The sequence below is a fragment of the Dromiciops gliroides genome, chromosome 5, assembly GCF_019393635.1.
Source record: "Dromiciops gliroides isolate mDroGli1 chromosome 5, mDroGli1.pri, whole genome shotgun sequence".
Taxonomy (NCBI): domain Eukaryota; kingdom Metazoa; phylum Chordata; class Mammalia; order Microbiotheria; family Microbiotheriidae; genus Dromiciops; species Dromiciops gliroides.
Genome location: NC_057865.1, coordinates 107549850 through 107568403, shown reverse-complemented (window position 1 = coordinate 107568403; position 18554 = coordinate 107549850). Strand labels below are relative to the sequence as shown.

Below are 18554 nucleotides of genomic sequence, written 5' to 3'. Positions count from 1 at the left end.
TGTCCCTGCTGGGTAGGCCCTGGTTTTCTGATGAATGGCTAGATGGGATGGGAAGCACGTTTTTGGACCACCTGGATATAGGTAGTTGGATGAGTTTTCATTCACCCACCAATTAGAATAGCTCAGCCCCAGTGCCAAGTGGCATAGATGAATGGATTATCTTCACCAGGGAGTCTTAGTCTCTGGAGGTCAAGATCCAGAGGTCTGGTCCCTGAACAGGTCAAGACCCTGTTCCTAGTAGGACAAAGGAGGAGAATTGCAAGGTAGATAACAATATAACCACTTTGAGTAGGCAATGATTTCCTGGTAGATGGCTAAATAAGATGTAACTCATTGCATATGGATAAAAGAGGTTGAAGAGTATAGGACCACTTTGAAGTTTGAACCTAAGTGATTGGAAAGCCCATGGTACTCTAAAAAATAAGAAAATTAATAAAAGGGGTGGTTTGGGGCTGAATAAATAAGTTTTGTTTGAGAATGTGTTGTTTGAGATGCTTGGGATTCATCTGTCTAGAGAGGATAGTTGAATCCATTGGAATTGAGATCACCATGTTTCATAAATATCTCATATTGAATTTAACTTAATTAGTATTACTTCACTCTCTTGGGGTTTAATTTCCTCTTAGTCATCTTGGTTCTTCCTAGAAAGCAGTTGGTTAAAGCTCAGGAGAGAGTTGAGAACAGGATACATAGACTTGGGAGTTATTTGCATAGAAGGGTTAATTGAACTCATGGGACCATTTTCTTTATCACTTTAAGCCTAGAATTAAAAAATAATAAATCAAGTTCTGATTGGTAGCATTTGCCAATTTCTGAATTGTAAATGCTCTCACTGAAAATTTAACAATTGGCTCTTAAAGTACTTTAAAGCTGGTTCCTACCAGTGGCTAAAATATTCATACAAAGCAAACACAGGGGTCTTTCCCTTATGTCAATGGTAATATTCATGAATCATAAAGATAAATAAAATGGATGGTATTTTCTGTATTTTATCTTTTTACTTTGTTTCTTTATTTCTACTATTTAAACTGTCTCTACTATTTTTATTGCTACCAGTTTTAGCAGTTTCAGTAGACTTTTTTCTTCAAATTAGTTATGTATATATCCATCACAAGGGACATCATTTCACTTTTTGAAACATTAGGGACAACAAATTTAGACAATTTAAATGTACTTTTTGAAAATTTCAAGCAATTATCTATAATCATTCTGATTGTTTCAGTTTTTAATATAGCAGTTTTTAAAACAGCTTCTTGTATTATATTTACCAAAATTAACAATTTTGAGAAATATATTAGATGGTATGCTTTAAGTTTCCATACAAAGGTTATTTTATTGTTTTATCCACTTCAAATTCAAATACAGCAACCAGCACAACAATTCAATTTATCTGGGTCATGAGCCTATGTTAACTAATAATAACTGACAGATTGTACTCCTGTCCATTTTAAAGGTATAATTCCAATTTGACCCCTTTTGTTTATATTATATTAAATAAACTGTCAGATTTACTGATAATTGAAATGAATTCACCATGGTTCCTCATTTTTGTTGACTGATTCAAACTTTGTTTAATTGCAAAAGATGAGTATATTTTCACAGGAATTGTAGTTGAAAATAGCCAATGATTTTGGCTATTGCTTCACACACATCCCCCTCAAGAGAGTCATGTGTTGTACCTGGTGTTTGGAAAATTCTAGAGTGTGTTTTCCTACATACATTGAGGAAAATGTGGATATTAGAGATCAAATAAGACTTGGAATCAACTTTCAATGTTTTTTAGCTCCAGTAGTTCACCTTTTCTTTTCTTTTTTCTTTCTGCCTTCACTGTAATCCATTCCTCCGTTTCCTATTTTCCTGATACTCATTTCAGTTTCTTTTCACTTCTTTAGAAATTTTTTTTTTCTTGCTTGCATCTGGATTACCTCTTCAAAAAAGATCTCCATCTTAACAGTATGCTGAAGAGGGACAACAGATCAAGGGAATAAGAAAGTGATTGAGAGGATATTACCACCTTTCCTAGGTAGAAGCCACATAATGTCAGTATCAAATAAAAGTCCAGTTAGCAAATCTATGGCCATGATGATAGTCCCTTGACTTTTTTCTGTCACCCACAGATAAGGAGATTGGTATGCCCTGACCTGGCATCCCTATTTTCATAGGAGTTCAAAGTCTAGATGACACAAGTGTCCCTTGTATCCCAAAATGTCCCAAGTGCCCCAAATTCTAACCCAAAGAGACATAAACAACTTCATGTGAAAGGTAAATTGAAGAAGGATCCTCAAACATTATCTCTGAGGGGCACAAAGTCCCATACAATTATACTAGCAGTAGAATAGTGAGGTCCCTATTCTGTAATAATCATTCTCAGGAGGAAAGTGAGATCATCAAATCTTTAGCACTGGATAATTCCTTAACACTAAAGGTTATAGGGGGGCAGCTAGGTAGTGCAGTGGATAAAGCACTGGCCCTGGATTCAGGAGGACCTGAGTTCAAATCCCGACTCAGACACATGACACTTCTTAACTGTGTGACCCTGGGCAAGTCACTTGACCCTCATTGCCCTGCAAAAAAAGAAAAAGAAACAAAAAAGAAGCAAAAAAACACACTAGAGGTTGTAGCTCTGAGTTGACTACTTCTGACTGACATGGCAGTGGACGAGTTTCCTGTTTGTAAAACTGACATTTTGAGACCATTTTTTATTATTATCCATTATTAAATAATAATACTAATAATTATGAAAATGTTTGACTTTCACATAACTTTTAAAAGTTTAGAAATCACTTTAGATGCTTCAGATTCTTATCATTTTTCTGTGAAGTAGACATGACAGGTGTTATTATAGTTAAGGAAACTGAAACTTAGGTTCAGTGATTACCCTGTAGTCACACAGCTCCACCTGAAAGCATTCTTACTCTATTTGTACATGTGGACATGACTCCATTTGAACCAACTGCATAGTTGATTGATTATATGCTTCCATGGCTGTGTTTTTCTGGCACCCCAAAACATCTTCTTGTAACTGAAGCAGCTACCACATTCCACTAAATGAGGGAGTTTGGAGTAGTTTTTAAGGCAATAATGTATATAAATGGGTTCAAAAGATCAGGAAGGAAATGGAGTTCTCCATTAACAATTTTAGTTGATATAAGGAAAGAGATGTTTTTAGAAATAACCAATCTAGGGTCAAGTCCCATTCATGTTTTTTTTCTCTTGTTATTCCAGAAAACTAAAGACCTTTGCACACAGTCTGTGATGACTGCCATTGATATTGGATACCGCCATATTGATGGTGCCTTGGCTTATGGTAATGAACATGAAGTGGGAAAGGCAATTCACAAGAAAATGGCTGAAGGAAAAGTGAAACGAGAAGACATCTTCTATTGTGGCAAAGTGAGAACTTACTCTGTTATGATAATGGGACAGGGTAGGGCTAAGAAAATTCAGAAAATAGTTGCTATCAATCATTATATGTTATTGAAAACAATCTGTGTAAGGCACTATGCTAAACCATTGCAAGAAATCTAGACCATTATTTGGGCTATCAGAGACCCAAAGAAGGGAATTCTAGGAGAGGGCTATCCCTCTCTAGTTGCCAGCCCATTGAGAGGGAAAAAAAGGTCATAATTTTCCCACAATGTCATTTTTCTTTTATGTAGGAGTTTGTACCTAAATGAGAGGGAATAGTTTATCCCTTCCCTTAATCTACCCTTTCTTCACAAGGTTTCACTGGAATGGGGAATTTCAGTCCCTCTGAATTAAATTGTCACTATCTACTCCTGAATCTACAGTGATGTGCAGCAAGGGCTTGAAGGGGAAGTCATTTTTATAAGAACTAGCCATTTCCCCAAACGAAGGTGTGTATAAATAGTTAAGTAATTCTTTGTGCTACCACAATGTTGTGAAGTATGAGCAAAGAAGACCACAGCAGTCTTTGATCCATGAACTCACTTAAAAGAGCCTAGAAGTCCTCTACTCTTCTATAGCATCCAAGAATGGCCTCAGATCATGGCCTTCCCTATGCAGTCAGTGATGCCCAATTTGATAGTTTGTAAAGATTGCAAGTCCTCTTAACAGAAATAAGAAAGATTGAAGTGAACATGAGTTTGTGGGAAAATAAGTGTTCTATTTTGGAAATGTTGAATTTGACCAGGCAGAGATAGGTAAAAGATATGGGCAAGTGATGAGGTTTTATTATATAGATTTGGGAGTTATATGCATAAAGATGACTGAACACATGAAACTTATCAGATCAAGAGTAAGAGTGTACTGTATACAAAATAACAGCAACATTATAAGATGAACTGCTGTGAATGACTTAGTTATTTTCAGCAATACAGTGATTCAAGACTTAGGAAAAATGCAATCCATCTACAGAGAAAGAACTAATGGTATCTGAATATAGATTGAATCCTAATTTTTGTTAGTTCCTTTTTCTGAAATTTTTTGTTTGTTTTCTTTCACAACCTGACTAATGTGGAAACATTTTGCATGACCATACACGTATAACTTATATTGAATTGCTTGAGTTCTTAAGGGGGGATGGGGAGGGAGGGAGAAAGAGAATTTGGAACACAAAGTTTTAAAAGAGATGTTAAAATTTGGTTTTACATGCAATTTGGGAAAATGAAAATTCTAAATAAAATAAAACAAATTAAAAAGAAATAATAAGGAGCAGCTAGGTGGCACAGTAGATAGAGCACTGGCCCTGGAGTCAGGAGTACCTGAGTTCAAATCCGGCCTCAGACACTTAACACTTACTAGCTGTGTGACCCTGGGCAAGTCACTTAACCCCAATTGCCTCACTAAAAAATAATAATAATAATAATAAAATAAAATAAAAAGAATGAAAACAAAAAGAGTAAGAGTGTAAAGAAGGCCCAGAACAGAGCCTTGGGGGATGTCTGTAGCAAAGGAGGACATAGGTGAGAAAAAACCTAGGAGAGAACAGAATGTCATAGAAGCCAGGAGTGGAGGGGGCGGGGAGGCAATGAGAATAAGGACGAATACAAGGCCATTGGATTTAGCAGTTAAAAGGTTACTGTAATCCTGGAAGGAGTAGCTTCAGTCAAATAGTGGTATCAGAAGCCAGGCTATAAGGAATTAAGACATGAAAGCAATCAGTGCAGATCAGTTGTGTTTTCTTGTTGTTGTTGTTGTTGTTGTTGTTGTTTTGCAGGGCATTGGGGGTTAAGTGACTTGCCCAGGGTCACACAGCTAGTAAGTGTCAAGTGTCTGAGGCCAGATTTGAACTCAGGTACTCCTGAATCCAGGGCCAGTGCTTTATCCACTGTGCCACCTGGCCGCCCCCAAGAGAGCGTGTTTTTTTTTTCCTTTTTAATGATTTATTTTGTTTTTTATTTCTTTTTATTTTATTTATTTTTGGGGGGGGGGACAATGAGGGTTAAGTGACTTGCCCAGGGTCACACAGTCTGAGGCCGGATTTGGACTCAGGTTCTCCTGAATCCAGGGCCGGTGCTTTATTCACTGCGCCACCTAGAGGCCCCCACAGATCAGTTTTTAACTCGGATTCCACAGAACCCCAAGAGATCTGTAGATAGATTTCAAAGGGTCCATAAATTTGGTTAAGAAAAAAGCTACATATTTATTTTCACTAACCTCTAATTAAAAGTTAGCATTTTCTTTCATTTGCCAATTTTTTAAAAATTATTCTGAGACAGGGTCTATAGACAATACTAATTAGCTAGTATTTGTATAGCATCTACTATTTGGCAGGCACTGTGCGAAGTGCTTTTCGCAAATATTACCTCCTCTGACCCTCATAACAACCCTGGGAGTTAGGTGTTATTATTATTCAGATTTTACAGATGAGGAAACTAAGATAAATAGTGGTTAGGTGATTTGCTCAAGGTCAAACAACTAGTGAGTGACTGAGGCTAGATTTGAACTCAAATGACCACTAGATGGCCAAAGGAGTCCATGAATTCTTGCCATAGGTTGACATAAGATTATGACAGGGTTAAGTAAAGGGTTTTTGTTCTGTTTTTAATTTGGGGGTATAACTGTAGAGAAGAGCTCATTGGATAAGAGGAGACTAAAGATAAAAGAGAATGATCACGGGGGCAAGCTTCAGGAGATGGGAAGGGATGGGACCAAGGGCACAACAAAGAAGATGATCTTGGTGTGGTGGGTAAAAGATGAAATGACTGAAGAAACAAAGGTTTGACCTTTCTTTGAGCTTCCAAATTACTAAGCAATGCATGTCAATTGCCCAATAAATTGGGAACAATCACTTTCCTCAGCTTTGGCACTGGACCCCAAATAAAGGAGTAGACAGACTTTTATACATTAAAAAAATAATCAAATAAGACCAATACATTAAAAAGAAACATTTAGGGGCAGCTGGGCGGTGCAGTGGATAAAGCACTGACCCTGGATTCAGGAGGACCTGAGTTCAAATCAGACCTCAGACACTTGACACTTACTAGCTGTGTGGGCCTAGGCAAGTCACTTAACCCTCATTGCCCTGCAAAAAAACCCCAAACAAACAAACAAAAAAAGGAAACATTTAATCATTTAGCCAAGATACCACATTAGGTAATCTGATTTCTAATTGGAGGGAAGATTAGGACTTTCCAAGTTGGGAGGGGAAGAGCAAACAGGTACAATTCTCTGAAATCAGAAAAAGAGGTATCCCACTCCCCCAAGTGTCCATAAACAATCAAAGGAACATGCCAGGAATATGGCTTCTTCTAATTTATAAACTTTCATTTCCAAGAGAATCAATAGATATGAGCGGAGATCAGTAGTTTTAATGCATTTTGACAGGCTCTCCAAAATATTTTTGATACAGCTTCCACAAAGATAGCCCACCTACCAAACCACAATTTTAGGTCTACATGTGATAGATAGCAACTTGTACCAATTGTTTCTAATGATTACCTCCTCATTCTAGGTACCTCTTTCTAGGTACTAGGTGGTATAGTAGATAAAGCATAGGACCTGGCATCAGGAAGACCTGAGTTCAAATTTGTTTTCAGACACTTACTAACTGTAATTCTTTTTTAAAAAAATATTCCTGTGGACATAATTTTATTTTTAAAATAATAATAAACATTTTAATTTGAACTTTTGAGTTCCACATTCTATCCCTTTTTCCCTCCCTTCCCTGACCCCTCCCTTAGGCAATAAGCAATCAGATATAGGTTATACATATGCAATTATGTAAAATGTTACCATATTAGTCATTTTGTATATAAAAATATGAATAAAAGAAAAAATGAAAGAAAGTGAAAAATAGCATGCTTCAGTCTATGTTCAAACAATATCACTTCCTTCTTTGGAGGCAGATAGCAAGTTTTTTCATTAGTCCTTTGGGATTGTCTTGGATCATTGTATTGTTGAGAATAGTTAAGTTACTCACAGTTCTTCATCAAACAATATTGCTGTTTCTGTGCACAATGTTCTCTTGGTTCTACTAACTTCACTATACATCAGTTCATATAGGTCTTTCCAGGCCTTTCTGAAATCATCCTGCTTGTTATTTCTTATAGCACAAATAATATTCCATCACCATCACATACCACAGCTTCTTTAGCCATTCCCCAATTGATGGGCATTCCTTTGATTTCCAATTCTTAGCCACCACAAAAAGCTAACTGTAATTCTTGGGCAACTCATTTAACCTGTCTACCTCAGTTCCCTCAAATAAAAATGGGGATAATAATAGCATCTAGTTCCCAGGGTTGTTGTGAGGATCAAATGTGACAATATCTGTAAAGTTTTTAGCATAATGACTGTCACAGAATAGGCACTTCATTGTTTGTTCCCTTCTCTTCCCCACATACTTTGCCTCCAAAAGTCTTAACATGATGGTATCTTCCTCTGTATTTTGCAATAGATCTCCAAGAGCATATCAGTGTTTAAGTCATCCTCATTTTTTCATCAAACATGGGATTTTTTTCTTTAGGAAATCCTAATTTTCCCTCTGTGGGGAAAAAACTTTGAATAGTTTCACTCCAGTCATGCAAAATTGTTCACAGAAATTTTGTGTCATTGTCAACTTGACAACTTCATACAGTTTGGGATTCCTCTACATATCTTTGGGATCTTTTTATTCCTGATTTCTTTCCTAGATTACTTATTTCATTCTTGCAAGGGTCTTTTATTCTTTCTAATAAGTTAGCATTATCAGTACATGGCATAGAAGGCCATATGATATATACCCTTAACGCATTTATCATTTATGAAAGCTTTATAAAGACTAAGGATCTCTTACTTGGACTGACAAGTTGAGTCCCCCAGAATAAGACTGTATCTCTCCCTCAGGGGCCTAGATAGGTGACAACTTGAGGGGATATTTTTCTCTAATGCTATAGCCTTAGACCTCTATTCTATTTTGGTCTGTCCAATGTCAATCACTAATGATTAGTGTCCAGATATCATTTAACCAATTAACATCACTTAGATTTTACAAAGAAATATTTACTTAAAGTACAATTTACTTAAGTACAAATATCTCCCTCTAACATCCAGAGGCATACTCTTCCCTTTATCACCTTTATCCAGAGGAGAGGGGGCTCACATAAAAAACAGTTTCTACAGAGCATTTACCCCAGGGATTTTACTTCCAAGTGTAATGCAGCCAGTGGAAGAGTTGTGATCATTGTCTCAGCTGCTTTCAATCCAATGCTCTATTGAATCAATCAGGTCTCTTAGGACTCAGGACTTAATTTCTTTCTTTCTTTCTTTTTTGCGGGGCTATGGGGGTTAAGTGACTTGCCCAGGGTCACACAGCTGGTAAGTGTCAAGTGTCTGAGGCCAGATTTGAACTCAGGTACTCCTGAATCCAGGGCTGGTGCTTTATCCACTGCGCCACCTAGCTGCCCCCTGCACTTAATTTCTTAATGGGTTCAGTTGTCTGAAAATTTTGGAATGTTCTGCAGTTCACAGACCCTCTGATGAGTCAGTCTCTCAACCCCTCAGACCTCAGAAGCCTAGCTGGATACATCTTCACCCAACAGCAGGAAAGAACGGGCTAAAAGGAGCAAAGAAGAGAACTATATTCACAGTTAAATGTGGGCCTGTTTCCACATTTAAATTTAGATGAAAACTTCAGGTCACTCCCTGCACTTCCCTCACCAAAAGCATACAGTATGGCTTTTCTCAGTTGTAGTCAGGGAAAGAGAGAGACACAGAGGGAGATACACAGAGAGAGACAGAGAGAGAGAGGGAGAGACAGAGAGACAGAGAGAAAGAGAGAGAGACAGAGAGAGAGAGACAGAGAGAGAGAGAGAGAGAGAGAGAGAGAGAGAGAGAGAGAGAGAGAGAGAGAGGAGAAGGAGGGAGGAAGAGAGAGAGAGAGAAAGAAAGAGAAAGAGAAAGCAAGAGAAAGTCTGCTATGATCAGTAGTTCCTTTCAAAGGCTTACCATTTTCTAGGTCAGCAGTCAAGCAAACGTTCATTTCTTTACCACATGGTTAGCCAACTTCAACTGTGAAAGCTCTGAGATCAATGTGAGAATTTCATCGGCCAAGCAGCTGCTCGTGCTCATAAAACCTAGGTTTGTCTGGTTCCTTGATGTACGTGTACATGACATCCCATCTCCTAGCTCTCTGTCTCCTGTGTCCAGAATATGCTCCCTTCTCATTTATACTCCTTGGAAACCTTAATTTTTTTCAGTGAATAGCTCAGGTGCCATTTACTATACAAGGACTTTCCCAGTCCCTCTAGTTGTTAGTGTTTTCCCCACCTAAATTACTTTGCACATGTTTTATCTGTGTACCTATACTATACTTATCCCACAGAAGAATATAAGCCTCTTGAGAACAGGGACTGTTTTGCTTTCATCTTTGAGACCCCAACACCTAACACCACCTCTTACTCATAGTAGGCAATTGGCAAAAGCTTGTCAAATTGAATCAAACTATTTTTTTCACCAGCAACACCATGGAAAGTAAAAATGTTGCCAGTGCAATAGAGACATCGACACCATCCAGGACAGGGAAAGAACAAATTTGGTCCAACTATTCTTCAATGACCCATGGGTGTCCTATAAACTCATTTACTCTCTGACAAATGGATAACATTTTATTTTATCTTTACCTAACTCCACCAGGTACTATGAAACATGGAATTTTTTATACCAGATGACTTTGTTTCCTAATTTTCCTTTGTTCTATTTCAGTTGTGGCCTACTTTCTTTATGCCAGAGATGGTACGACCAGCTCTGGAGGAAACACTCAACAATCTTCAGCTAGATTATATTGATCTTTACATTATAGAGACGCCAATGGCTTTAAAGGTAAGTGGAAATCCCCACAGGCTGTGGGTTCTGCCCACAGCCTAAACCTCTGTGTAGAAACCCTGAAATATATAGGATGAATTCAATACTTTTAAGGAACCTTAACCACAACCTTCTATCATACCATTTTTCCTTATGTCTGCCCCCCCCCATTCCTAAACCCATTCATCCTCATTGTGACTTCCAATCCCTCCATCCCTCAGTACCTTTTCTCAGGCTCTGATTCCTGCTCTGATTTAACTTTCTTCCTTTCCCAATCTTAATGCTGATGTTAACCAATTCAACTATACACTGTCCTCTATTCTTGAATTCCTTACTTTATACCACCTCTATCCTCTTACTACTTATCCCTTGCCAAAACCCCAATTCTACATTATTTCCATGATCTGTCTCTTCCCTTCTTACTTATGGGCTATTGAGTGGAGTTGGAGGAAGTCACACACCTGGGATAACTGGAGACTCTCTAAATTTTTATTATCTAACCTCAACTGGGCTCTCTTATTCTTCTTATTATATACTAGTTGATTTCCTGTCTCATTCCCCACAGAAGCTATTCCAACACTTGTCTCCTGAAAGTTCCCAAACCTATCTCCCTGCCTTCTCAAAAGAACATCCTCTTACCTTCCTAAGAAAATTGAAGCCATTTGCTCTCTCCTCTTTTCTTCATCTCAAAACCCTATCAACTTTATTTTCTAATCTCTGGTCCCTTCCTCCAGTATCTGATGAGACAGCTTTTCTCCTTGGAAAAAAAAAAGTCAACCTCTCTACATATGCCCTTGATCCCATCCCTTCCTGTGTTCTCTAATTGATGGCCCCCTCAATCATCCCTGCTTTGTCTAATCTTTAATATCTCCCCATATACTTTTCTTTCATTGCTATCTTCAAATATGTCCATTTCCCACACCATTAAAAAAAACTTTAACTAGACCCTAATGTCACTTAACCCCAATTGCCTCACCTCAAGCTATCATATTCTTTTTCTCTTTCAGACTCCTAGAAAAAGCTATTGATCTCCATAGCCTCCACTTATTTTTCCCTAGTTCACTTCTTGACCCTTTGCAATCTGGTCTCCAACCACATCATTCAACTGAAATTGCTTTCTTCAAAGTGATCAATGTTCTCTTCATGGAAAGATCTAATGTTCTTTTTCAGACTTTATCTTTCTTGAGCTTTTATTTGACACTATTAATTATGTATATTCTCCTCTCAAGTTTTCATGACAATACTCTCTTCTGGTGTTGTTCCTACCTGTCTCACTATTTTTTCTCAATCTGCTTTTCTGGCCTATCTATCTATCTATCTATCTATCTATCTATCTATCTATCTATCTATCTATCTATCTATCTATCTATCATCTATCTATCTCTTGTACCCCAAAACCTCCACAACATTACTTATATCTGATGCATTTTCTCATGGCCACTATCTCAGTTTAGGTCTCCATGCCCCCTCACCTAGATTATGGCAATGACCTCCTAATTAGTCTCTCTGTTTCCTTCTTCATTCAAATCCGCCAAACTTCTGCCAAAGTCATTTTCCTGAAGCACAAATTTGGGGGCAGCTAGGTGGTGCAGTGGATAGAGCACTGGCCCTGGAGTCAGGAGGACCTGAGTTGAAATCCGGCTTCAGACACTTAACACTTACTAGCTGTGTGACCCTGGGCAAGTCACTTAACCCCAATTGCCTCACCAAAAAACAAACAAACAAAAAAAACCCCCACAAATTTGACCATATCATTCCCCTAATTAATAAAACTCCAATGGATTCTTATTTCCTCTTGGATAAAGCAAAAGTTCCTCAGCTGGTTTTTAAGCTTCTTATGACATGGCTCTTCTCTACCTTTCTAGCCTCATACATTCCTCTCTTTTCTGAATTCTATAACATAGCCAAATTGAACCTGTCTTTCACATGACACGCCATCTCCCATTTCTGTGCCTTTGCATTAGCCATACTCCATGCCTATGCTGCAATCCTTCCCCACCTTCACCTCAGAGAATCTCTCCTGCTCTTCTTTCAAAGTGCAGCTCAGGCGCTACTTTTTACATGAAGCTTTTCCTAATCACTCCAACTGCCAGTGTTCCTCTCCCTAACTATGCCTTGGAATTATTCTGTCAATATTTATATATGTTGTTTTTCCCATAGAATATAGCTAGTTTAGCAGTAGGTATTGTTTGATTATTTTATCTCTGTGTCCCCAGTGCTGCATATTCATAGAAGGTAGTAGGTACTTACTTAATAAGTGCTTGTTTATTGATTGATTGAGCCTACAGTGAAACCCATAGTAAGATTCACATTTTGTGTGTTAATAATGAATATCCTTTATAAGTCTTTGTTTCTTTAGGAATTTATTTTTCATACTGAATTTACCTAGGAGTCTTCTAACTGGCCAAAGTTAAAAGGACCAAATTTGGACATTGTCATTTTCTAGAACAAAGAATTGCAAAATTTGAGTTTTGCTTGACTTTTTATTTTTGGCATAGAATTTAGAATTATGGACCCTACATGAAGGCTGTAATTATTCAAAAGAATGGACAACCAAAAGAGTTAATCCATAAATACATACCTCATAGACCAAGCAGGTGGACAGTGAACTGGGGGCAGGATAGAATAGAAAGAAAAGAAAAGACTGGGTTATACTTCAGTAACTGCAGACTTTTTTATTGACCTCCACACAATCCTATTCTAAAGTCTCATTGGATTTCCAAAAGTCTGCAAAGCACAAGTTCTGACAAGTTCTACTTGTTGGAATGGTTTTGACTACATTTAAAATAATAGTCTACATCAACTGTCTACAACAAGGTCCAGCTTGTTACCTATAGAGAGACTCTTGTTAGTGACCCCAGCTTTCTCCTTGGATCAATGACCTGTCTTTTTGATACTAAGATTCTTCTAGTATGGCCCCAAGTTGTAGAATACCACAATCTCTAAAAATGTTAAGTTGGAGATCATGTAAAAGTCAATGGAGAGGTGCATGGTGGGTATGAGTGAGCTATAACACACTATAAACAAAAATCATACGAGATAAATAATATAATAAAGGCCATCATAGGAACGCAGGATCAAAAAAAAGATGGTGGGAATATCACTTAACAAGATCAAGGGATAATCAGTGTATAGCAGAAATGTTCCATTGAAATCATTGTGATGTCAAGAGAATAAAAGGAAGGTCCTCAACATATTAAGTGGACCTCCTAGGGCAAACTCATGGGAGGATATGATGAGAGTTTCACAGGATATATAGCCATGGATGGGCTTCTATCTTTATTATAGTTAAGGATAACTACATTTATGAGCCCATAAATCTATTGAAGAGTTGGACAGATCAATTCTCAATGTATCTTAAGATACCTCCCCTTTGAAAGAGAGGAGAATATCAAAGACTTGGGGGAAAAAACTCATATCTTAATATTACCAATATAGCAAAGGACATATCTATGAGCCCAACTGAAGAGCCTCGGTTCTGTGTCTTGAGTCAACCTACCCATAAAACTTCAGAGAAAGTTAAAGATGGATATGTGCATCAAGCTTTGCCTACTAAGAAAAGACATAAAGAGCCAACTAGAGGGGAGCAGGGGCCTTTCCTAGGTAAATACCAGAGCTCATACCTAGAGAGCAAGGAATATAGCTCTCCCCAAGTCACACCACCTCAGAAACAGTGAAACACACACACACACACACACACACACACACACTCCAAAAGTAGTTCTGAAAACATGAAAAAGGCTGAAGCTTGAGATAGTGCCTCTCTATCCCCAAGTTAAGCAGAGCCCAACTTTAACATAAAGTTCAAAGCCCAGAAATAGACTGGGAAAATGTGCAGACAACAGAACCTGACCATGAGACAACTACTATGGTGACAGTAAAGATCAAAACACGAACTTAGAAGAATATAACAACATGAAAACATCTACAAACAAAGCCTCAGAGAAAAATGCCAATTGGACCCAAGCCTAACAAAAATTCCTAGAAATGTTCAAGAAAGAGATAAAAATGATAGAGGAAAAAATGGGAAAAGAAATGAGGGTGATGCAAGAAAATTATGAAAAGAGAATTAACAGATTAGTAAAAGAAGCACAAAACATACTAAGTAAAACAATATCTTTTTAAAAATGGCCAAATGGTAAAACAAGCACAAAAACTCACTAAAGAAAAAAATTTAAAAAGCAGGATTGGCCAAATGGAAAAAGTTACAAAAGCTCAGTGAAGAAAATAATTCCTTAAAAAGCAGAATTGGGCAAATGGAAGCTAATGAGTCCATGAGACATTAAGAAAAAAAGTCAAAAGAATGAAAAAAAGAGAAGAAAATGTGAAATATCTCATTGGAAAAAACAACTGACCTGGAAAATGTATCAAGAAGAGATAATTTAATAATTATTGCACTACCTTAAAGCCATGATTAAAAAGAAAAAAAACTGGGCATCATATTTCAAGGCCACATGTTCTGCCCACAACCTAAACCTCTGTATAGAAACCCTGAAATATTTAGGCTGAATTTCTATACCAAACTTCGTGTGTACATTCTGCACTCTCAACCTCTTTAGATGAAAAAAAAAATTGAAATGTTGCCCACTCTTCACCTCCTTCCATGTTTCTATATAGTTCTATTTGTGCAACCTGATTATGTGTTAAGATATCTCATTGTTTCTCCTATTTTCCTCTAATATATGTTCTATGTTTTTTTTTTCTTATATCTTTAGTCATAGTAACACTATTTATTGGTCTTTGGGTCTCATTTGACTACCTCTATGACCTCTTGTGACACTAAGTTCTAAACAAACCTTTTTACCTTAGCCCCCTTCCATTAAAATAATAAAGTAAATAGTTCATCTTCCTAAAGTCCCTTCATATTATTCACTTTTTATTTTTCTCTTAACTCCTATATTTTATTTCTAAATTACTTTTAAGCTATGATTTTTAATAAAGAATATGTGAAAACCTTCTATTTCATCGAAGATTTTTTTTTCCTTGTAGGATTATACTCATTTTTGCTGGGCAAGTTATTCTAGTTGTAGACCTTTATCTTTTGCCTTCAGGAATATCTCATTTCATTTTCTCCATTTCCTTATAATGATAGCTGCTAAATCCTGTACAGTCCAGACTGTGTATCCTTCATTTTCAAATTCTTTCTTTCTGTCTACTCTTTTGTGTGGGGGGTGGGGTAGAGAAGGGGAAGGGTCAGTGAGGGTTAAGTGACTTGCCCAGGGTCACCCAGCTAGTAAGTGTTAAATATCTGAGGCCAGATTATAACTCAGGTCCTCCTGAATCCAGGGCTAGTGCTTTATCCACTGTACCATCTAGCTGCCCCTCTTTATGTCTGCTCTTGACCATGTCTTTATGTCTGATTTTTGGCCATGACATCCCTGGGAGTGTTCTTTTGGTGATTTCTTTCAGAAAGTGATTTATAGCTTCTTTTTACTTGAATGTTGCCTTCTTGTTCAAACCTTTGGGGGCAATTTTCTTTAATGATTAAAATATTCTTTTTTGTCATGGATTTCAGGAAATCTTATGATTTCTAAGTTACCTTTTTTCTATTTTCTAGGTCAGTTTTATTTTATACAAGGTATCTATATTTTCTTCTGTCTTCTCATTCTTTTGACTCTGTTTTAAGAATTTTTGTTGCTTCCTGGAGTAATCACATTCTATTTGGTACATTCTGAGTAGGGAATTTGTTACTAGGATAAGTTTTATACTTCTGTTAAGCTATTGATCATTTTTCCATTCCTCTCCTCCATAGCTCTCATTTCTTTTATAAAATGTTTTTTAAAACTCTTGCATTATTTTTCTTCAAAGAATTCTAGTTGTTTCTGAAATTTTCTTCATGTATTATCATATCATTTGCAAAAGGCGATATTTTTGTTTCATCTTTGTCTATACTTATTCTTTCAATTCCTTTTTTAAAATTATTGCTATAGTTAGCATTTCTAACACTATATTTAAAGTAGTGGTGACAATGAGCATCCTTGCTTTGTCTTTTATCTTACTCTGGTTTATCCCCATTACATATAATGCCAACTCTTGATTTTAGATATACTGTTTACCATGATAAGAAAGGCATGTTTATTTCTCTGTTTTCTTGTGCTTTTAAAAGAATGGGTGGGGCAGCTAGGTGGCCCAGTGGATAAAGCACCAGCCTTGGATTCAGGAGGACCTGAGTTCAAATCCGACCTCAGACACTTGACACTTACTAGCTGTGTGACTCTTGGCAAGTCACTTAACCCCAACTGCCTCACCAAAAAAAAAAAAAAAAAGGAATGGGTGTTCTATTTTGTCAAAATCTTTTTTCTGCATCTATTTATTTAATGATATGATTTTGGTCTTTTTGTTATTAATATGGTCAATTCTATTTATGATGTTTCTAATATTATACCAACCCTGCATTCCTGGTATAAATCCAAACTATCCCTGTTATAGTGCCTTAATATGATCTGGCAAAACTAAGGTATGATCTATTCCCTCCTCTTGCCCTAGTGCATAGCTTCTCCCTCGGCACTATAATGCTCTGGGAATAGTATGCTCCTGTCCTGACCCTGATCCCGGTGTCTGCAAACCACCCTGTGTTTCTCTGTTTGCCTAGCTGGGCTGATCAGATGGCTCACCATGACTTTCTCTATATTTTCTCATTTGGATTTCATCTGGTACATTTTCTTGATCTGTTTAGAGGAGATCATGGAAAAAAAGTTCTAACATACTGGTTCCTACCACTCCATCATGTTAAGCACCATCTCTCTGGCCCTTTATTTAAGATAATTTCCTTATACTGTAAAAAGCAAACTATGTGTTCAATATTTCTGCATTTGTCTAAGAGTTTTTTATGCCCTAATACATGATCATTTTCTTTTTGTAAAAGCGTTATACACATGTGAAAATATACTCCTTTTTATCCCCATTCAATAATACTCAGAAATCTTTTTTATCTAACTTTTCTAAAACTCCATTCAGTTCCTCAACTGTTTTCTTATTTATTTTTTGTTTAATTTGTATAGCTCTGAAAGAAGTACATTGAGATCCCTGACTATTGTAATTTTAGTATCTATTTCTTCTTATAACTCATTTTCTCTTCTTTAAGTATTTAACCACTGTGCAATTGTTGTATATGTTAGTGAGATTAATTCATTGTTCATGATTCAGCAAAATGTAGTTTCTCTATTTTTAGATTGCATATATTTTTCCTTTTTTCTGAGATCATAATTGCTTCCCCTGCCCTTTTTTTCACTTCACCTGAAGCATGATAGATTTTAGCTACAGCTCTTTACTTTAGCTCTGCATGAATATTGTATGTTTCAAGTGTGTTTCTCATATCATTGGATTCTAAAGGCCTCTTCTACTTTAAGGATGATCTCAATACATTCAAATTCAGAGTTGTGATCATTAATTGTGTATTTCTTTCCATCCTATTTTCTTATACTTTTTCTTCTCTTTGCCCCAACCCCTTTTTACATGTAAAAAGAGGGGCATGGAACACCAATGCTCTACACTTGAGACATACAGCTTCATCTCTTCTATTCCTCCTCTTCTCTTCTTCCTCACTCAGACCCCAATCATGGGTTCTTTTTTTTTTTTTTTTTTTTTGGTGAGGCAATTAGGGTTAAGTGACTTGCCCAGGGTCACATAGCTAGTAAATGTTAAGTGTCTGAGGCCGGATTTGAACTCAGGTACTCCTGAATCCAGGGCCGGTGCTTTATCCACTGCACCATCTAGCTTCCCCACCCAATCATGGGTTCTTACTCTTTTATTTTTTTTGTTGTTGTATTAAACCTCTTTTTATGATTCCCCCATTCATGCTTAGGGGTTGTTTATTCTAATAATTAATCTCCCACTGAATCTGTCCTCCTCATTTACTTTTCCCCTTCTCTCTTCTCCTTTTTATTTCCCTGTTGAATTGAATTTACTTCTACACCAAGGGGTGTGTGTGTGTGTCTGTGTGTGTGTGTGTGTGTTGTACCCTTCTTTGGTTCAGTGAGGTTCAAGTGATACCTGCTTTTCCCATTGCTTCCACTTTTGTATAGACTTTTACTTGACCCTTAATTATATAAGTTTCCTTCATTCCACTTCTTTTCTTCCCTAGAGTATCCTCCCCCCAACCCCCATCCTCCTTTTAAAATAATCAAAACACGACAAAAACCATTCCCTGGTCATGTGTCCAATTTTATTCTCCTTATAATCTTCAATGATATTATAGTTCTTAGGGAATACTTGTATCGCACACATCTCCATTAGAATGCACATCCTTCATTCTTATCAAGTCTTTTCCAATTTCCCACTTATCTTTCCTTTTTATGTTTCTCTTTACT

General features: G+C 37.0%; 1 protein-coding gene across 3 annotated transcripts in view; it reads left to right on the top strand.

Annotated features, from left to right (window-relative positions):
• AKR1D1 (aldo-keto reductase family 1 member D1) overlaps nt 1-18554 on the top strand; it is a 55312-nt gene that overhangs the window by 10433 nt on the left and 26325 nt on the right. For all 3 annotated transcript variants that reach the window (XM_043967459.1, XM_043967461.1, XM_043967460.1), the window contains exons 2-3: nt 3226-3393; nt 10147-10263. In XM_043967459.1, coding sequence (XP_043823394.1) covers nt 3226-3393; nt 10147-10263 — 285 coding nt within the window. The remainder of the gene's footprint in view (nt 1-3225; nt 3394-10146; nt 10264-18554) is intronic.